Source organism: Synchiropus splendidus, chromosome 5 (genome assembly GCF_027744825.2).
Source record: "Synchiropus splendidus isolate RoL2022-P1 chromosome 5, RoL_Sspl_1.0, whole genome shotgun sequence".
Taxonomy (NCBI): Eukaryota; Metazoa; Chordata; class Actinopteri; order Syngnathiformes; family Callionymidae; genus Synchiropus; species Synchiropus splendidus.
The window spans coordinates 28,943,475-28,965,010 of NC_071338.1; the positions used below are offsets into that span (position 1 = coordinate 28,943,475).

The 21,536-nt window shown below is 44.0% G+C and overlaps 1 protein-coding gene across 3 annotated transcripts; it reads right to left on the reverse strand.

Moving 5' to 3' along the window:
- Window positions 1-146: 146 nt before the first annotated feature.
- On the reverse strand, window positions 147-20,029 carry ppfibp2a (PPFIA binding protein 2a). Of its 3 annotated transcripts, XM_053864889.1 has the most exons (21): window positions 19,907-20,029; window positions 17,858-17,944; window positions 15,093-15,206; window positions 11,684-11,815; window positions 8,869-8,961; window positions 8,335-8,446; window positions 6,993-7,054; window positions 6,370-6,448; window positions 6,167-6,285; window positions 6,035-6,102; window positions 5,911-5,965; window positions 5,749-5,848; window positions 5,141-5,255; window positions 3,313-3,438; window positions 3,063-3,213; window positions 2,872-2,983; window positions 2,430-2,518; window positions 1,854-1,976; window positions 986-1,111; window positions 728-916; window positions 147-657 (listed from the first exon to the last, which is right to left on the reverse strand). In XM_053864889.1, the coding sequence occupies exons 1-21, from the start codon at window positions 19,952-19,954 to the stop codon at window positions 436-438; spliced, it is 2,322 nt and encodes a 773-aa protein (XP_053720864.1). In that variant the 5' UTR covers window positions 19,955-20,029; the 3' UTR covers window positions 147-435. The 3 variants fall into 3 exon arrangements, with proteins under 3 accessions (XP_053720864.1, XP_053720863.1, XP_053720862.1); XM_053864888.1 differs by lacking the exons at window positions 15,093-15,206; window positions 17,858-17,944; window positions 19,907-20,029 and adding an exon at window positions 14,416-14,561; XM_053864887.1 differs by lacking the exons at window positions 15,093-15,206; window positions 17,858-17,944; window positions 19,907-20,029 and adding an exon at window positions 14,416-14,561 and having other exon boundaries at window positions 5,911-6,102.
- Window positions 20,030-21,536: the final 1,507 nt, after the last annotated feature.

Consider the following 21,536-nt stretch of genomic DNA (forward strand, 5'->3'; position numbering starts at 1 on the left):
GCAGTGAGTGGGTCACGTGTTCATCGAATTTATCGTGAGACGCAGAATTGTGGAGATTGCGTTTGGTGGTTGGAGTAAAATCTTCTCCCACCAAGATTAAGAGTGCCATTTCCACACAGGACATATTGAGGTTTTAAATAGATATTTATTCGACATAAAGTGGTTACTGCTAAATGGCAAAAAAGGCATACATTTCTGGCAAACGTAATTTTTTTAAAGAAGCCGAGACACATACGATCTCAAAATCATAGACGAGTCCTCCAGACCCGTGAGCATCTTCATCCAGTCGATCAATATACGAACACCTGACTGTGATGCAGAAGCCAGTTCATCATACGTTGCTCGAATGACACTTTTGGAATCCAGCTGTGAAGGAATGCAACAGGCCCGGACAAGAAAGCACAAGGATCGATCCCACAAAGTTTAGCGTCTCAATCATACGTCGTGTCCATTCGTCAGAGGTGCTTTGGCGCTCAGCTCCTGTCGGTCTGTGTGTCTGTCCAGCTGTGGGCTGAGGCCTCTGAGGGCTGGAGATGGCAGACGTGAAACACCGTTGACCGTCAGGATGTCGCTCTCTATCGGGCAGATGTAATCCGAGGCCTCGTCAGGCTTCCTCTTTCTGAGGTGGCTGAACTGGGTGAAGCCCAGTTTCTTCGGCTGGAAGCACAAACAAGCAGAAGGTTTGTTTCTGTGTTTATTCACGGAAGATTATTCTAGGTGTGCGTACCTTCACTTTAGCTGTGGTTGTGAGCGGCACGTGGCCGGTCGCATTGCCGTATTCCCGCTTCTCCTGCGAGGCTTGAGCTCCCACCAGAGTGGCGAACGCTGTGGCCAGATGGCGGCGGAGTAACGTCTTCTGTGGAGGGATGTTTAACAACAGGGCCAATGTCTCAGAGCTGAATCGAGGCTCCAGAATCTGTGGAGGGACATTCGGTGACGCCGCTAGTTTTGACGGAAATTGGTTATAGTTTCAAACTGTTCTTACAACGAGGCCACCGTGAACCCCGCTGCCACGCAGGTTTGGAGCGTATTCCGCTAGATCCACTGCTCGCAGCCACTCCATCACGCGGTGGTTGGACCACTGCACCACTTCTGAGGGAGGAGGCTGCTTCTGAAGAGGAGTCGAACAGCACTGAGTGAAACCCACCCGCTTTGTTTGTGAGAGAATCATATGGTCTGTCGCCATCGTGTAGCCAAACATTGTACTACTGCAGGGGTTCATAAGCTTTTTGATCTCGGGGCCCACCATCCCAGAACAAACGGGGGACCATTCAAGTAATAGAACTGATTCATCAGTATTGAGTTCATTTGTGATCAATAACCATATTTAATATACTTACACATAAACAAACCAAAACCTTGTGAAATGACATGAAAGCATGTGATCATCGCAAAGATATGTGTCAGAGAAAAGTATAACCAGCAGCAGAATCAGGTGCACGTCATGTTCATCAAATTTACTAAAGAAAAATAGAGTGAAATACACTTGATGCAAACTGTTGAGAAAATCAGAAAACAGAATAAAATTCTGAATAAAATAAATATAATAAAACCATGTCAAATATAATAAAACAAAATAATATATTTTATTTAAATTAGATATAAATAAGATATAAGTGAAGTGTAAATAAAAGTATTGCCATAAAATGTACCAATTAATTTTCAAAACTTCTACAGGTGCTTTCATGAACAGTTTCTACTGTTTCTTTATCGTATTTTTCTTTTCAAGAACTTGACTTAAGGACCTGTTGTTATTTTTCCTTTATTTATATTTTGTTAATGATTTGTACTTGGTCACAATGTATCCCATACTATGTTTCCCCAAAGTCCACCTGTAGAATAAGTGAGGTTACCTCTTCTCCTGGTCTCCGTCTCAGACAGTTGGGGTTGAACTTGTTGGCGTGAAGAACGTGGATGGCACATTTAATACTGAGATGATGGAGCTGACTGGTGACTTTCAGAGTCAGGAGGTCGTTCTGAAGAGTTCACAGACACAAGACTTTTTAAAATCATTTCAGTCTTTGAAGTTGTGCTTCCTCCATTTGCTTTCAAACCATTGTTGCTTGATAACAGAACAACAGATGCGCATGGATCACTGCGGCCAAAAGGTAACAATAACTATAATTTCATATGATTACATTTTTAATAATCCACATCACAATAACTATATTTTCATATCATTGCATTTGTAATAATCCATGTGTTGTGAAAAGTTTTGCTTCCAATTTATATTTCACCAACATTCTTTCTATTTAAAACAATAAATAAATGTACATATTTTATATGTATTTAAAAAGCAATCGGCTGTTTTGACAGTTGCATTTTTTTTTTTTTGCATGGTGCAAAATCATCTAAAATTCTATTACTGTTTCTTGGGCACAAAAGAGGATGGAAAAAAAAAGTCTGCCGTGTTTGTGGAAGCTCCTTACCACTGTGAGGTATTGCAGCATCCGCCCGTCCACTCGGGCTTCGTGGAATTGGTCTTTATACTGAGGCAAACCAATGTCATCCAACCATCCTGCACAGCAGAGAGGCGGGCGAGAGTAAATATCAGGTGAGCAACTGTGGGACAGGATGTGAGCACACTGACTAATGATCAATTGTAACCAAACCATCATCAGAACTTCACTAACTTTAATCCACAATTTTGAAACGGTGTACCTATGATTTTAAAGAGGAAAAAAAGACGAAATATTAGCTCAAAAGAAAAATTATTTTCAGTCGTCACTTTCAAACGATTCCCATGGCAACACTGGCCTCTAGTGGTAAGAGCTTACAATTGCATCAGCATTGCACTATTTGGCCAGGCAACTGTACATGGTGGGGTCAAGACAGGGGGCCCTTCTTTTTTTAAATTAGAAAGTGTCTCACGTGTCACCCAGATGTGGTCCAGCTCAGGCGACTTGTCCGCAGCTTTAGTGGCGAACGCCCTCATAGCCAGCTGGAGCTTCTTTCTGTGCAGCGGGTTCCTCATGCCCATCTCCTGATTTATAAAGGAGCAGACGTGTGTTGAAGGTTTTCACTCCTCCCTATGACTCCGGTTTGTACGAGGCTCGCCACACCTTCTCAAAGTCCTGCGGCGTTGCAGACAGGAGAGTCTGGCCGTTTTCCACCCATTGTCGAGTCAGGTTGACGTACTGGCCTAGTCCGTAGTCGTCCAGCCAGCCGCACACTTGCTCCTTCGTCCACTGGCCGAATGGAATATTCAGATCGCTGACAGGAAACGGTGAGAAATGTTTGTAGACAAGGGGATGATGGAAAAAGTGAAGCAACCCAGAGTCAGTGTTTCGCCCAGCGAACTTCTCTGTTTACCGTGCAGCGCAGGACTCAGGCGTGCGGGTGAGTCGAGGTCCTGCTGTCGCTCGAAGCCCTCCTCTTCTGAACTGACCTGCCTCTGGATCTGCTGCCTGCAGACCGCCAGACTGAGTCCTGCGAAGTCTTTAAGAGCAAAATACACAGCAGATATTTCATTTTTTTAAAGCTAGCTAATAGTACAGTTCTTGTAATATCACATTATTTTCCTGGTTTCTGTCATTTGTTTTCCCTTGAATTCAGTTTAACACACATTTTACAACGTTTTTTTTTTGGTTATCCTAAATATCTGGTTGATTTATCACCGCTCTATTTTCAGGGCATTCAACTCCTCAAGAAAGAACTCTCCTTTTGTGTCAAGAAAAGCCACACAAATAGCAAGACTGCTTTTGCTACGCTCATCATAACCATACCATATTTATTTATAAAGCACCTAAAAAAGCAACACGTCACTAAATACTGTAGTAAAAACAGGATAAAAAAATTATTGAAAACAATAAATGAATACATTTAAACAGGGCAGCTACACTAAAAAATGACTAAAAAGGTCAGCTGTGCGGTTGTATCAAAGCCAAAGAGTAAAAGTGCTTTTTAGGAGGTGTTTTAAAAGTGGACAGTGATGGCGCCTGTCTAACTTGGGCCGGGAGGGCATCCCATAGCCTGTACCATCATTCCATTGTCTTCCACTTATCTGCAGCAGCTGAAGTAAAGAGGCGGAACTTTCGCCCAGATGCCTCCTCCGTCTCACTTGAGGGAATGTTATGTGTTCCCAGGACAAGTGAGGGACTGAAGTCGTACAGGTTGCGCTGGGTCTGGCACAGGTCCGTCTCCTGGACCTCCTCACTCGGGAGGCATCCAGGAGGCTGCCTGTGCAATTCTGCTTTGAGTCCCATCATCTTTCCATCTCTGTATATTCACATCGAATGTGACTGATTTACACATAAAGTCAAAGTAGATCCGTGGATACAAGCGACATACTGTCAGGCTACAGTTTGGGAGCGGAGTGTGCGGCACGTCTGGCGCGATAGGGGTGCAATTTCAGTGTGTTTATTCAAGGACGTTCCAGGCCATATTTGTAGCCTCAAATGCTAAAGTTGAAAAATGCTGAAGAGCCTGGATTTTACGTCTATACAGAGAGGGAAAACTGAGGAGACGAAGAATTGAAATGGAAAAGAAGCCGATTGTTGCCTGAATTCTCGACTCACAGAGCTCCTCAGATGGACCTGACTGACCAAATCTTACTTCCAAAATAGACAAAGTGATAGATTCTGCCATTCTGATCTGCCATGTTGAAGCTCCTCTGGACTTCAAAGGAGGCAGAGTCACTTCAGTTTCCGGAAACCAGGGACTGGGTGTGAGTAGTGGCCCAGTGGTGCCAAGTCATGTTTGGTGGGAACGTACCATTAGAAAGTCCTGACAGTTTTCAAGAGCACCGTTTTCAACCATGTTGCATGCTAACACATTAGCCTTGCAATTGAAACATGGTTTGCCTTCTACTCGGCGCTAGCTGGCGCCACAGCCAGCGCGTCACAGAAAAAAAGACCGGTGCTTCTATGTATTTTACACAAAAGTTCCCTTGACAACTGTAGCTACCAGAGAAGGTGTTGGTGGCTGTGGAGAAAACTCTTGTTCTCTGTGCTTGTTCACTCCCCAACCTCTCATGACCACATGTGAACATAGATCCACTGTTAAAGCATTTTGTCTTGTAGCTCAGCTCATTCTTCACCGTGACACACGGAAATAGTGTCGTGTCATTGGAGCCCTGTTTGACCTTCTTTGTCACGCACAATTTCTCAAGTCAACACCGTAACAGAGAGACGTTACTCACTTTCCCCAAAGTCTTTTCAGACTCCTGTTGGTCTTCATGTACTCAGGTGATCCGACGGCTCTCTGTCCAGACTGCGTGTTTACCTTCGGGCTGTCGCCAGCCTTCTCCAGCTTTGCTGGAAGAGGTAATAGAACCAGAGCCAATATTATGCCGCTGCATGCGCAACTATGATTCAAATGGCCTGAACATCTAAAAGTGTTTGGTTATAATCTCCAGTTACTCCATAGTTGCAGACAAAACCTCATTGTTGCTCAGCCAAAAGTGTTCAGGATTAAAACTGTGCAAGGTTCTGTGTGTGGAGAGTGAGAAGGAAACACTTTTTTCAACGGAACATTAGGAGTAAAGTGGCACCTACGTGGTGGTCCGGGACAATGAGCTTATTGAGAAAGAGTTCACCTGGATGTTAGTGATCCAGGAAACTGCTGACACTCAATTATCTATGGTAGATTTGTGTGGAGCAAACTTTTAATTCAGGTTTTGAAGGAGGGAGTCGGTGGGGCAGGGTGGAGCTGCTAAGGGCAGAAGGGCGTGTGTGTTGACAGCCGCAGCGGTCGTCCAGCTTGGCTGTGGGTTGTGTTGTGGTGGGTTGTTAATAATTTGGGGCTCACTGTGCTGGGAGTCTCCGTCCTCACTGCCATCTGGAGATCGTTCGCTGCTGCTCTCGGTCAGGGAGGAGTTCGCAGGCGGTGTCAGACTCACGGAGTCACGCTGGAATAAACAGGACTTAGAGGGTGACTCTTTCATGAGGCTCTGGATTCTCTTGACTCTACCTTCTGTCCACTGGTCAACTCGCTCATGCTGCCTGATAAGGCCTGCGTCTCTGACCTGAGAGGGGAACGCAGGTTGTCTTGAAAAGGGTTTGGCTGAGGTTTCAACCTGAGGAGAAACTCCCACCTGCTGTCCGTGTCCTTCTGGATGGATGGAGTTGAAGTCTGTTGGGACGAGGAGCTGTGTGAGGAAACCTTAGAAAAGAGAGGACGATGAGAAATGGGTTGACCCAAACAAGCGGAGGGCGCACATTTAAACCTCTGATTTGACGTCCTCTGCGCTGACAGAATCCCCATTCTTCATTGAATTCTGCTCTTCCTCCTCGCTGCTGCTGGAGTTTGTCCGGCCGCAGGACAAGGAGCGATCAGCGGGGGGCGCTATTGAAACGAGGATTTCACATTCACAAACCGGTTCAGTAACGCGTGTGTTGGCTTGGAGGAAAAAGTGAAGAAGGCGATTACCCTCTCGAGTCACGTGACTGAGCTCTCTGAACTGCCGGCACTGACTCAGGAGAAGCGTGAGCTCTTCTATCCGACGGTCCTGTGCGAAACGGTAATAAAAGGGAGTCTGGGGTCAGCGCAGCCAATTAAGATGTTTATCTAAGGTTACCGACACTCGCGCGGATTATCTGACCACGTCTTTTTCTACCATATGGCCGCCTCGAAATCAGAGCCAGGGAGGCCTCGGAGCTCAGTTGTGGTCGGCAGCCATGCAGATGCCTGTTTTTGAAGTCGTTCCCAAGCCCGGTTTCGCCACGATGCTCTTAATGCGGCTCACTCCAAAATTAGGCCTGGCAGTGAGGAGACCCAGCTAAGTGTGGCTTTGCCTGGAATGAGTCTCCTTGTGGGTGTGTTCCTCCCCAGCGGGCCACATGGTAGTTCTTAAAGATGCTCCGGGAGTTGGAGCACAAAAGCGGCTCTGTGCTAAAAATGACCAGGGGCGGGCACTTTTCCTTGAGAAAGCACAACATCCCAAAACCTTTCAACCTCCAGAGCTGCTGAAGTTCCAACACACGCAGCACGGACGATAAGATCCTGTCGACGAATGATCGCATGCAGATGTTGCAACACATTTGTTCACCTACCTTCTCGTCGTTCGCAGCTGCCAGCGCTTTTATTCCGGTCCTCAGCCTCTGCAGCTCTGCCTCTGTCAAAATAAAGCCCATTTGAACACTGTTTTGTCTTGAACATCGGTCACACCTGGGCAGGCACCGGTCGGCTGATACATTACGACCCGATTATGGCTGCTTAACATGGTTCAGCTCTCACAGCTGATGCGCTTGAATGGCACAGAACAGATGTCAGAACAGCACAGTTTGTTGTGCCTGGTATGTCTGTAACGGCACCAGTAATGGCATGGAAGGTAAAGGGAAACCATCAGACCAGACCCTCTTTATGAGCTGTAACGTGACAAGTCCATAGATTTAAACCCTCATCTGCGCCCAACTGAGGTGAACAGACGCCTCATCCGCTCTGCCACTGCCTCCTCCTGTCTGCGGACTGACTGTAAAGTCTCATGGCTGCAAGACTGAAGGGGTTTCTCTTCACAACTCGGTGGATATATCAGTTTGTCACCAGAACAGCAGGGGAGAGGTGTCGGTTCACCTCTCCCCTGGAGTTTTCTTGCAGTTGTGAGTCATATTGACCTCTTTTTTGTCTATATATATATATATATATATATATATATATATATATATATATATATATATATATATATACTCACAAGAAACATCTGACTTAGGACCGGGTTCGGTTCTAAGCGGTCATAAGTATATATATATATATATATATATATATATATATATATATATATATATATATATATATATATATATATATATATATAAATTAAGAAAAAGAATAATATTAAATAAAGATAATAAAAAGTGACAAATAAATAAAGCATTTGCTAATTCATAAACTGGTGCAGAAAACAAACTATTTAACAAACATTTTAACAAAATATTTAATACAAATATGTGACATTATGAAGGCTCAAAAAAAAATTACTCACCCACAGGTTTGTCGTACTATCTTTGTGGGGTACGCTGACATAACCCTTTCCCCAGCCTCTCACCCTGAACTTAACCATCCAAAACAAATGGCTCACCTGAACCAGGACTCAGGACCAAGCTTACACCCGTTTATAATGACGCAGCTATTTTGAAGTTTGACTCCTTAAACTGAAGCTTAACCCTGTGAGGTGCAGCCAAAGTTCCCCACAAAGTCATACGGTCCCTGCAAGGAGTATTGTTTTTCAAGAATTGGTCCCCACAAAGTAGGCCAAGCAAGCCCCCGGTCATCTGCTCTGAGATTCATCAGCTTGTATGAATCTTAAAAGGCTGCCTGAGCTCAGCTGCTGCTGCGAGCTCATGAAGGAAGACTGACCGGGCTCTTGGCAGATTGGTCCAGGCCTTTGGTTCTCACCTCGCTCGATGTTCTCGGTGGCCAGCGGAGGTCTGGCCAACAGCCGAGTGTGCAAACTTTCGATCTCCGCGTTCTTACAGAGCAGCAGCTGCTGCAGACTGCTGAGCTCCACCTGCCGAGGCAAAACAGCCAATATTCAGTGTAAACCATTCTGCATGACTGAATGTGTCTGTACACGCTTCCAAAAAAAAAAAAAACACTTCACTGCTGACATGTAATTACCAGAAAAACATGCCAATGAGTTGATAAAGAAGACAAACAGGTTCATTTATGTCGTCGCATTGCAACTTTGGGGGAGTCATTACACATGACTCGCTTATAAGTGTTTATAGAAACATAACACTTAGTGCGTGTTTAGTCTCGACTTGACTTAGAGGCCACAGTTCTGGGAAGTGGCAGGGAATGTTAGTGAACAGAGGCTGACTCACTGGACAGACTGGATTGGACAGCGTTACGGAAAAGTGAGTGGACAGTTAAGACGGAGATTCTGCTGAGAAAAGCTGCAAAACCACCGCCGCAGATCAGTTGTCTTACCCTGGTTGCTTTGAGCTTTTTCTCATATTGTAACTTCTGATCTTCCAGATAGTCCACTTTCTCCTTCAGAATCCGGAGCTCCTTTATCAAAACCTGAAAGATCAAATGTGGTCAAAGATTCGGACCACACCCGGTGCTGGTGGATGTTAGCACACATCTAAGTGGGTTTTCTTCCGTACAGGCTTCTTTAGTTCAACACGAGCCATGCCACGCTGTCACACAGGTCAAAGATCATGCTGTGCCTACACTGTCACACTCATCCTCCTCTGAGCTACTATTGTGTTGGCCGTTTTCATCAGCTCCCTCTACGTTGTGCTCCTCATCGGGCTTCTCCGTGGCTCCGGCGGGGCGGTCGGCCGAGGAGCCGCCAGCCCCAGGGAAGTCTGCCGTGGCCTTTTTCTCCTGGATCTTGTTATTGATCTCCTTCTGAAACCTGCACATCTGCTCCTGCAGCTCACTAATGAAATTGACTACACTCTGTAGAAGCAATCAGAAAGAGAAGTAAGACATCTTTGAAAGTGAGAGAGCATTTTAAACAAAAGGGATTTCACTATCAAGTTAGTGTTGCGCTGTTGTCTGCTTACTCTTTGCCCATTCACCCAATGCCAAGACAAATAAGTTGACATTTCAGGGAGAGACTTTTAAATGTGTGTCCCAGTTCACAGTCGGGTTTGTCGCGTAAAACCCTGTTTAACTCACGCATAAGCCAGTAAACTCGCCTGCTTCCTGCGAGTGTCGCCAGAGTTCAGATGCTACTTCAGCTCGCACACACTCACACACTCTGCCCCTTTATTTTCTAGCAGCTGGACAGGTGTTTTGGATGATGCCTTTTTTTCCCTAAACTTATTCTTCACAGTCGCTGCTGACACTTGCCTATGAGACAATGGGCTCCTACTCTTTATCTAAGTTACACAACCACCCACCACTGGCATGCGACCATGAACAAAATCATTGCTAGCTTATGTGATTTTTGTGAGCGTTCCCAGGTAAATTCTCAAAATTTAAATATGTCTATATAGTGATGAGGCCTCATGAAACAGGGTCCTCATTTTCAGTGCTCAGTAGATGGCGCGACTGGTTTAAAAATGATTTGAGGATTCATTGAAGTGGTTGTTGATACCCCAAGAGTTTAGAGCAGAGAGCGCCATCTAGTGGTCTCAGAAAATTAATGCACTGTTTTGTGAAGCTGGTTGAGCATTTGTCAAGTGTTTCCACTAGAGGTGCCGACCGTCTTTACCATATTTAGCTACAAAGTCATGCAGATGGCCCGAGTTCTCAAGTAGCAGTACTAGTACGAGTATGGTAAAATAATAATAAAAGAAAGAAGAAAGGAATGGAGCTTCCAGCATTGACAGACAGTGCTGTGCCATTGGAAACAGTGGAGGCACAGTTGGCGCATACTGGTCCATTTGAACTGGTGTTTTGTGCCATGAAAACATTCCGCATTGGCCGCTGTTTGTCAGGATGGGACCGTCACTGACCCTCCGGGCTTCATTTGTCTTATTAAAAAAAAACCATGTTTCATTTTGCCTCACTGCAATACATATAAAACACTGCTCATCTTATTCAAAGTTGAAATATCTAAATAAAGTGATATCAAAAAGATGCATATTAATATGGATTTGTTGTTATGATTTCAAAAGGTGGATTAAACATAAAATAAAAACAACTTTAATTTGCTTGACTAGATATTAAAAAAGAGTAAAAAAAAACAATGTTTGATGGTAATGTCAGTTCATGTAGTCAAGCTAATATTTGTGAAACTCAAATTTGTCTCACTATGTTGAGCCATTACTGTGGCTAATGTCCTGCATGTCCATTTTGGCAACTGGACAAAGAATTGGATGGAAGAAGTGGCAGAGATCTTTCGCAGGCTCTTGCGCTGAGTGTCCATGCTGCTTTGCTGGAGTGTAAACAGCAGCCCAGTTATGTTTGGACTGTGGACAGAGGAAGTCTCACATGGAGTCCAGAGCAGCCGGTATGGAGTCCACAGCTAAATTTAACAGCAAGCATGGCTCCAGAATGAGGAAGCTATCACATGCTGTGGGTCTGTTTCTGAACGTGTCTGCTTATATATATGTTATGTACATGTGTATGTTGTAGGCGAAGAGCACGGTGGCGCTGTAATTCACAACAGCTGTTGTTCAATGAGGGTCATGTAGAACAATGACTCATTTTTCTCATTGCATTACACGACAAAAATGTTCCGGATGCGACAAGTCAAGGGCACTTTAAAAATGTTCCTCTCTTGGCAACAAAAATGCATGTTCGACCTCGAAACTCCTCCGACCTGGCGACACAAAGCCTCTTTGACTGAGGCTGTGTTTTGACAGTAACCACATCTGCTACTGTATGCCGGTTAATAGCGCGGCACAGACTTTCCCTGTCAGAAAATCGGACCAGTCACGACATCTCAGCATGTCTGCCAGTAACTCCACACATCAGGCTGAACCGTGGACACGGGTCAGTTTGAAATGCAAAACATTGAAACCTCCAGGGAGCCTTTTTTTTTTGTTTCCTGTCTGTGCTATTCAGGAGCGACCGGGTCAGGTTTTGGTGAACGCACCAATCCAAACAGCCTTAGAGTGTTTATGGACGTTCATAAAATCACCAGCCGACTTCAAGGTGAGCAGCATAAAAATGCCTTTCTGGATGTGAGCTTCCACTTGGCTTGGCTCAAATTTCCAGCAAATGTTGGTAGGTTTTTTAGCTTGACCTGAATCCTGTCTGAGACTAACTGAAGAATATACCCTATAACCAGAAGCTGGGAGACAAAAGTAAGCACTGAAAACACTTTTGGCTCCGAGAAACTCACCTCTGCTTTGTGCTGCCGCTCAGCCATATGGACCTGTTTTCCCTCCATATCAGCCAGCTTCAGTTTCAGGTACGACACCTCCCCCATCAGACTCAGCTTCTGCTTCTCCAGTGACGTTCTATGTAGCAGCTCCTGTCATCGACAACACAGCTCAAGCACGAGAAAAACATACTGCCAGATACCAACACGCATAATGACAAGCAACGGACAAGACTTACGAAACAAAAGCCACATGGAGTCTGTGAGTGAGCGAGTGCCGTAATAACAGTCCCCCGAGACAAACAGTTTCAGACCCTGTTTGAGAGGCTAAATATACACAACGCATGACCACTATTTATAATGGCTATTTCACACTCACAAGTGCACCGCGCTGAGGGGGAAGAAGGAGAGCAGGGCGGGGGCGAGAGGAAACAAAACCATGCTAAACATTCAAAGAACTTTAAAATAGAGTGGAGCCGGTTTACGGTGAGAACAACGGCCAATCAAACCACCTTTCCGCCACAATCTCCCCGGCCTGTATAAATAAACCGTCTGCCAGCCTTGAAACTGCCAGGCTTCTTTGGTTCATAGAGAGCAGGTGCTAAATCACTTAGGCTCGAGAAATGAGCGTCTCAAGCGGACAAATTTGGACACTCTGTCTTTAAAATGTTGGTTTTGGAAAGCTGGGCTTCCTCTCGAGTGCACATGGAAAATATTAGAGCTTTGTCACCAGGAAGAGATTAAAGGCTCAGGCTGGTCGACGGAGGCGACACAATGCTACCATGCAGTAAATATGCTGATGCGACTCTGAAGTGGTTGTCAACACGCAGCCAACAGTCTGAGGTTCACCTATCACAAATTGAAAATCCTTTTAAAGTTGAAGGAGGAACAGTTTGGGCCCTTCGCAACACCCAGATTAAAGCGTGGACCCCAGCCTTATCAGCAGAGAGCAGCTCTAATCTCTTGACTCGCCGCTGTTTAATCCTTGGACTTGCAAAAGGTCTTGTGCAGCACTGATTGTACGTTGTATGACAAGTATGCAAACAATTTAAATCAGATGACGAATGGAATAGGTGGTAGGTTTTAGACAAACCGGAGCAACAGCATTGCTGCGACCCCCCGAATGTTCCTGGCAGCCCACCCTCACTCCCATGGCAGGATATACTGACGTTGGTAAAGTGGACTTTTGCGTCCTATACTGACTCCAAAGGCAGCCTTCCACGTTGTATGTTGAAGCATAGTTTCAGTAGAAAAAGGTGTCAGCGCCGTGTAGCGTTCCAGGCGGGACAAAGGTGTGGGGGCACAAGGAGCATCGTGCACAGGGTTGGAGTGCGAGTCATTCAGAAGCTTTCTGCACTGAATCACATTACATATCAGTTGCTATCCATAACCCCTCGCCCTTTCAACCCTCCTTACTCACGTCAGGAAGTCACCATGACTGCAGTGCTTACTTACCTAACACCAACCTCTGTCTTCCCTTTACGTGACGCACAGCCCTCTGCATCAGGATATGCCACAGAAGGCAGAAGTGCTTCACTTGAATACCTAATGCGTCAACATGTAGCGCTGCAGGCCGCCTTCAGCGTCAGTATTGGACGCAGAGGTCCACCTTCCCAACTCAAAATATTACGTCACAGGAGTGAGAATGGGTTATTCCTGTCTCCGGGCCTGTTTAAAGTTATCTGCGATGGTTGGATTATCAATACACCACATTGTTCAGTAGTCTAGTAAGCAGAATAAAACGTGTGTATATATAGTCCATAAGTAGAACAACAGGGTTGTCGAGTCGACTGGTCAAGAAGAAAGAAGGACGACGAGAAGTGAGCAGCAGCAACGCTAGGTTCAGTATGGAGACAACCGTTTCTCGCATCATAGGTGTAACAATAGTTATAGGACACAATGATGAAGGTTAGAGGTATTGTACCGTTTGTGATATATTTACACAAGGCATCACTTCACTTCACATCGCAGCCATCCCTTCCAACAGGGTTCCTTCCTGACCCTGTGGTTCGCCTCATGAGGCCAGAATGTTCTGCTCAACCCTTTCAACAGTATATTGAATATGCTTACACACTTACACATTTTCTGTTTTGGCTTTCAATGAACTCCAAACAAATCCAAACCTGATTGAACTATATAAAAAGTGTGTCGGTCTACTCTCACCTTCACGTTTACATGCTATGGATTTGCTCCAGAGAAGTGGTTGACACTGCGTCTTTGAGCTGTCTGACATCATCCCTGCTGTCTATGGCATTCATGACGGATTATCTCTTCATCTCCTGTCGTGGGCCGTCACTTCTCTATGAGTTTCAGTTTCATTCTATTCAGTGGTGTATATGAGCTTTGTAGCGCTTGACGCACTCTGACATTTTAATAAACTTGACTATCACTCTCCAAACTTGAATTACCTCCAAGACGTTCCTGACTTCTTTATGTACATGACAAATGGAGAAATAAAACAATGTGACGTTTCTAGGGAGAAAAGGTAATAAAGCATATGGAATTTCAATAAATAAACACCAGAGCCACTCGACTTGCCCAGCACAACTTGAAGTAAAGTGCAATAGAATCACTACAGACTTCACTCAGCGGTCATAATTATGACTATTATGTGCCAAAGCATGACATGTTGACCTTTCTTGGCTCCGCCTCCTTCGACAACACTTGCATAATCATGACAGAAACCAAGTCCATAACAAGCTAATGGGTTCCCAGTCGTTTGGAAATATTATCATGTGGTGTTTCTGAATTACCTGGTTCCTGCCACTTTACTTCCTGACTCCTCCACATTCCTCCATGAACACAAAGCTCTCCAAGCCCTGGCTCCTCAAACAGGCTTTAAAAATCCATTCCACAATCCACACAGTTCAGACACTTCAGCTTTTGACCTCAAGTAAATAAGGCAGCGTTGCAGCTACTCTCTAAACGTTCAAGGAGCCCCACCTCTCTCTGCTTCTCTCCTCCCATTTCTCCACCTTGTTCCTTCTTTCCTCATTAGTCACTCTTGCCTTTCCTTCTCTCTGTTTCCCAGTATCTATGTATATGTGTTTATACACGCGCGTGTGTGTGTGTGTGTGACAGAGTGCTTGTGGTTGGGCGGTGCGGTGCTGTAATCACCTGCCCAGACGGACCAGTCTGACTCCGCATGAAGCAAAAACTCAGTGCTGGATTAAGTTTGAAATACCACAGTTGTCCAAGTCATATGCAGCTAGATGCCTTGGAATTCCAAGGAGGAATTCGTTGGTTGGCAGCGGCCCTGAAGCTGAGGTTGAGACCAGAGGAGCTCTGCTAAAGTCGTGCTGAGGTGCAGAAAATCAGATGATTTGCGACGTGTAATGGAAGAACAATAGAGCTTTGAAAGATCCCTTGTGGTTCATGTCAGATTTTCCAGATTTTACTCCAAATACACGGAGAAGCTGGAGAAATGTACCTGCTGCAGCATTTCCTTGGTGGAGTTGAGTTTCAGCCGGTGCTCCACCACAGAACTCTCCAGGTCGCTGATCTTGGCTCCCTGAGCTTCCACCTGGTCGGTCAACACGCTCACCTGTGTGTGGTCGGAATGAAGAACGTTCGACATTTAAATAGAAATAAATTTAAAAAATCCTTGCAAATGCTTTCTCATGAGGAGAAATGGATCCTGAAGAACCATGAAACGAGAAGTATTTTAATAAGCAGACATCACACTAAGACAATTGGCCGGGTGCCCTTGCATTTAAAAAAAAAAAAAAAAAAACATGTCAAAGTCATCACTGCACTGTTCTCCCTCCTGCCATCCAGCAGATGGTTCCGTAGCATCCGATGCAGAACCACCAGATTCAGGAACAGTTTCGTTGCTGTCAGGTTGCTGAACATTGGACAATATTTGTTACTGTACTGTTTATGTTTATTTTTATTTTATTTTTTATTTTTTACCTGTCTATATATATACACAGTACATCACTTCTGAATCTGAAAAAATAAATAAATAAATAGAAACATAAGTGAAGTGATGACCGATGATCCTGTGTGAAAGCTGTGTCTCACCCAGAGCTAGTAAACATGTGGGAACCTAGAGACCTCAGTTGCCATAGTTGCATATGAGGTATTTAAGAATCAAACCTCACAAGCTGGAATGAAAAACATTTAAATTCACCTCTGCCCTTTTCATGTTCATCAAAAAACTCAGTGCACCTAAAAAGATTACTGCAGGAGCGAAAACAAAGGCACAAGATGTACTCTACTTTAAAGGATACAAATATGAAAACAAAACACATTTGTATTGAAGAACAGAAAGTCTGATCAAAACAGCCAGCATGTCCGGCATTTTTTAAATGAGTCAGTTTGAATTAAAATAAATGCCACATTGAAGCTTTTACTTCGTGGCCTGGTTTTGCAGACCAGAAAAAAGTTATCTCTCCATCAGTTTTGACTGTTTATACAAGATAGGCAACACATTCTCACTGCTAAGCCTGTGGACTTTTTCGTCCAATGTTGACATAGAGTGCCATCTCTAGTCTTTATTCTTAACCCCAACCATACTTCTTTAGCGCACTGGACAGTCAGGCGAAGCGTCCCTGAGCAAAACGTTGTTTTCAATGAGTATGCAGTACTTATTTCATCATAAAACTGAGGAAGTATACTTGAATTTCATTTGGACAAACTACATTTGTAATACATAACACTAGCACACTGAAGTGTACATGTACTCAAGTACATATCTTAAGTATTTTAAGTATATTATTGAGGCGATCCAGAAGCAAAAGGATCATGGGAGTGGTTAAATGGCAGTAGAAAACAGACGCTTGTTATTATTGTTAGATACATTTGCTCTGTTTTGTTTTGTGCTTTCACTGAATTACTAAATAACTGTCACTGTCACTGTGAGTGTGACCCTCTGCCGTCGACCATAGATGATATTAGTTGGCATGAGCCCATCACCAACTCTAAATGTCTGGGTGGTGAATATGGTTGTCAATTTTAAAGCGTTTTTGCACATAAATAATGTGATTTTTAAATAAACGTTGAAAAACTGAAAATGTGGATGAGAAGTACATACCCACTGAATACTTGAAAGTATTCTTTAGTAAACAAAAATGTTTAAAATTGGTACACTTTCTAGTAAACTACTAGTATATGGTCTTGACTATACACATGTACTTACAGTATACTCAAGTATTCTTCGTAAAATGAATTTCAAGTATACTAGTTTTCGCTGTGAGGCCTTAGAAGTGAGATGGTTGGTTGGTGTTGGGATAGAAGATACCCGCTTACTAAAATGAATTATAGGATGGAGGCAGTTGCCTTTCTCACACGCTTCCATTGTTCCCGGAACCATGGCCTCTGACTCGGGGTAGCTGAGCCTGATCCTGCCGCTCTTGGCAAACGTTGCTAGTAATTCACTGTGTCTATTACTGCTGTTGCACTCTGATGACGTCCTCATGTCTTTGGTCTGTTCACCTTTTCACCTGAAGGAACTGTGAGTTATTCAGAGCCAAGTGTGACTGAAGGGCCTGGAGAAACGTAGAACCTGCTCCCTCACACACACACACCAACATGCCAGTCCAGACCTGTCGAGATCGTTCCTTAGTCACACACACCTACACACTCTTTCACAGCCTTCCACATGAGACACCGATACATTCTGTTGTAACACCACCAAGCCCAGCTTTATCACTCCAACCGTCCACACACACAACTGAATATTGTGTAACATTTATGACGTAGTCCTCTCGCTGACCTTTGCCCTTCCACGACAAGTGTCACATTCTCTGTTCCCTCAACAGAATGTCCTCTTTGGATAATAAACTGGTTTTATTTAGGTATATTTGTTAAGGAAACACAAGAGGATTTGATATTTTGCATGGCTCATGTTATGACTCTTCATAATTTGAACACTTAAATGAGTGATAAACTTTCCAGGGTGTCCCTGCTGTTTGCTGGCAGCAGCTGTGACCCTGACACACCAGAAACTAGTGACAGAAAATGACTGAGTCAAATTTGGAATTCAGTTTACAAGAATCTAAAGTCCATTATTATTATTATTATTATTATTATTATTATTATTATTATTATTATTATTATTATTATTATTATATAAATTTCTTTTGTTGTTTATACTTGTTTGAATTGCTGAGTCGCTTTGCTTAAAAGACACCCACCCACTATTTGCATATATAAAAGGTCAATATGCTTCAAGCCGTTCTATAAAACTCGCACCTGTAGAATGAGTGACTCTTTGTCTCCCTCCAGACGTGAGAGACGCTCCTGGTAGGACTCACGGGTGTCCGTCGAATGGAGATTTACCTGCGGAGTCATTCAAGAGGTGAGTGGAGAACAGTTTCACAACGTGTCAAATATCATTTTTACTCCACGTCGACCTCACACAAACTGTATCCCGAATCTTTTCTTTTTTTTCTTGCCACGTCAGTGGGTACTCTGTAAGAGGTTTACGGGTCTTAATCCTCTATTCAAAGTCTTGTAAAACATTTTATAAGATCCGTTTAGTGAGGGAAGAAAATCGGAGCTTAAAGCTGCTGTGGGAGGAATTTCATACTCAACAACACTCGACTCAAACAAATGAGCTCACGTGTTCTGAAACGGGCTTGTTGTCAAGAGCCGTCGTGGAAAAATGATTTTCACCATCATCTCAACCAATTAAATCTGTGATGCAGATGTGGAATTGATTTTTTTCTGTGTCATTGCATCAACGTTTATTGCCCAAATACATTGGTGAAAACATTTTTCCTTTTTTTCTCTCCAACCAATGCATACAGTAGTTTCCAAGTGATCCAAGAAAACTAACACATTGCCTTGGATTTAACCTCTGGACAAGTTGCCTGCCAGTCAAACAGACATAGGCGAGCACACTTGCTCGCGCACACACACTTGGGATACATTACTATAGTAAGCCAAGATGTTTTTGGACAGCGGGAGGAAACCTGAGTGCCCTGAGGAAACCCAGTTCAGGACTGAGGTTTGCACCAATCCTAGTAAACTCAAGCTAAACTCTATCGGTGCCTCCACTTTCCAACTGAAAACAACTGCACTCTTGAACATCCATTCCAAATTGTAGTAGTCAAAGCACAACTGGTGGTCGCACACGCATTTTTAGGGTTGTAAAGTATTGGTGTTGATACTATCCGGATACCGGTATTGATGCTACTACGTGTGTGTGCAAACTACACAGCGAGCACCGGTGGCACCTCGGTCATCATGACGTCATCCGACAGCTCAGTGAAGCTCCTACTGTTCTTGTGTTCCGCGATGTTGCTTGTGTTGTCATGAACCTCCGCTCGGACTGAACCAGAGAGAAGTTGACTTAAGAGGTTACAACCAAGTCTACTCTACTATTCTTCGAAAACAAACCCAACTGTGACTGAGGTCACATACCTATAACTTACTGCTTGATTTTGCATGTTTTTGTATTCGTAAGCAAAGTAACCCATAGGTAAAAACTTGATTGTCTTGTTTTATTATTATTGTTATTATCATTATCCTATATCTAATGTATTTATTGAATAGATTTTTCATGTCAAAAATGGCTTGTTTTATCCCTGCGCAATCGAAACTGCTATTGTTTTCCAGAGTATCAATATGGACTTTTACATTTTAGCATCATGAGTTTCTTCAATAGTTCATCCTTAAAAACCCCTTCCATGCGCTGACTACACTAACCCTACGTGTCCGATCAACTTTATTTGTAAAGTACTTGAAAGCAACACCCTGGCATCCAGTGCAGCACAAACCCTTTGGAATGTGCCTTCTTAGGATCCGCATCTTGTGGACCTATCACACCTTTCACTGTTCACGGCGTGTTGTTATTGGCACCACGCTTCCTCCAGTGCAGACTCTCAGTGACTGACAGGTTGATGACCCGAGTGTGACTGAGGAAATCAAACAAAGGGCCCGACAATAGAGGTGTGAAGAGATGTGCTACGCAACACCCTCCCTATCTTTCTCCTTCAACGTATGCTGGACTCCACTGACTGCACCGGAGGACCCTCTCTCTCACCTCAGCAGGCATCTATTTCTGTGACTGCACAAAGCTCTTAATGAGTTTTCCAGTTCAGAACAATTACGCTCCACTTTTAGTGCAGTTTGAGGTGAAAATGTGTTTATATGAGATATTCCTTAGTAGCGCAGCGGATTGTGCCACACGCCTTCTCAAGGGGGAGGGAAAAAAAAGAGTTCATCTAAAATGATCTCCCACAATTTCCTTGTAAAAAACCAAGAAGCAGAGTCGGGCAGAGACGTCTGAGCTCTTACCTTTCTAAGCCACACAAAATGTTTGTAGAAGTCGATGTCGTACTCCATTCTGCAGGCCCATGGCACTGAAGGTCTGTTTTGAAATGAGATGCGAGCAGAGGGGACGGAGCAGGATGAGAGCGAAATGTGCGGCCAGGCCCAACAATAGAGTGGAGCAGCGCTGCTTCTCTGAGTCCACCTCTTCTCCTCTTACAGACCTTCCACGCTGCAGTCCAGGAGCGGCCTTACTCCGTGCGGTTTGGCATCTGGGCAAACTTTTTGGAGCTGAATAACTCAAAGGATGCCAGTTGGCTTCACTCCCACTTTCCTTTCCTCCTCTTTTCCGCCCTCGTTCAAGCACTGCGCCGCGCTCTCCGTCAACTTAATCATTATTTACCATAATTGTGCATCCCCAGATCTGTGCTTCCTCACTGTCTTTGGAGTCGGTCTCCAGCTACTTCTGTGTCTCCGTCTGAAGTACCTCACAGTCTATAGTTAATGTTGTGGGGCTTCCTAAAGGGGCACCGGGGAGAGGAAATTTTCTGCAGCACATGCTTCTCAGATGTGGTACAGAGCACGGCTTTAAAGATGAAGAGGGGGAGGAGGCAGCCGAGGATCCAGCCGGAGTGCCAGAGAACAGCTGATATTTGAATCCGAAGAAAGAGGAGAGACCGCAAATTTGGTCGTAGATAATCAAAGAGTCCACGCAGTTATTGAAGGCAGGAGTTTCGAGAGAGCTGGATAAAAGAGTCCCTGAAGAAGGAGAGCATATGCTGATATTTGGAACGGGAACTCTGGATCTCATTAGCTCGGAGTCCAGCTTCCAGACCTTCTTAGGCAGGAACCAGCCAGATGTTGATGACCGGGATCAAAGGCCGTATCGTGCTGCTAATAAAACTCTCTTTAAGGCTGCGTCTTATGAAAGTTTGCTCTGGATCAAGTCCTGTTTCACTCCCAAGTTGGAGGTGACCTCTCTGGTGGAGATACAAATATACCAATAGGCTACATGAAGCAATGACTGTGAATAACATGAGGATGATCAGTGAAAGATGAACGTGTGACACGCTTCGGTCAATACATTTGGGTCATTTATACATTACATTCTCGTCTTTAGAGTGTTTTTCTGCACCTCTATTTGAAAGAAATGGAAAACTTTCAATAAAAAAGAATCTGGTTCCAGTCATTTTTGTTTTCTTTTAAAATCTCCTACAGCAATGTCTTGGAAAAATGGAAAAAAATAGAGAGTTTAATGGATTAGCTTGGAAAAACAGAGCTTTAAAACTATGTATTGGTGTGCAAATGTACTGTAGCTTAATTTTCACATTAATGTATATTATATTATTTAAAAACGGCCAACAAAAAAGTCAGTATTTTTCATTGAAACAAACATTTTTCTTCATTGACGTTCATTGAGTTTATCCCTGTATTAGTTGGTTCTCCATCATGTATTGTATGGGTCACATCTAGACGTGTTATATACATCTGTATAGGTGACAGTCTACTCACCTCACCTCCAACCAGCCATTTCAGCACCGTGTTTCCTGTGTCAGTGGACACTTGATTCCTCAAAAGATCCTTTTGTTCCTCAGATTCTTGACGCTCCATCTCTGCCCTCAGGTCAGCGCTCAGCTGGACGGAGTTAAGGTCCTCC

Coding starts and splice junctions, on each gene's coding strand:
- ppfibp2a (XM_053864889.1), bottom strand. CDS start 19,954: ATGGAGTACGACATCGACTTCTACAAACATTTTGTGTGGCTTAGAAAG. Junction 7,055..8,334: donor CACCGAGAACATCGAGCGAG/GTGAGAACCAAA, acceptor TTATTTTGACAG/AGGCAGAGCTGCAGAGGCTG. Junction 2,984..3,062: donor CGCCGCAGGACTTTGAGAAG/GTGTGGCGAGCC, acceptor TTTATAAATCAG/GAGATGGGCATGAGGAACCC.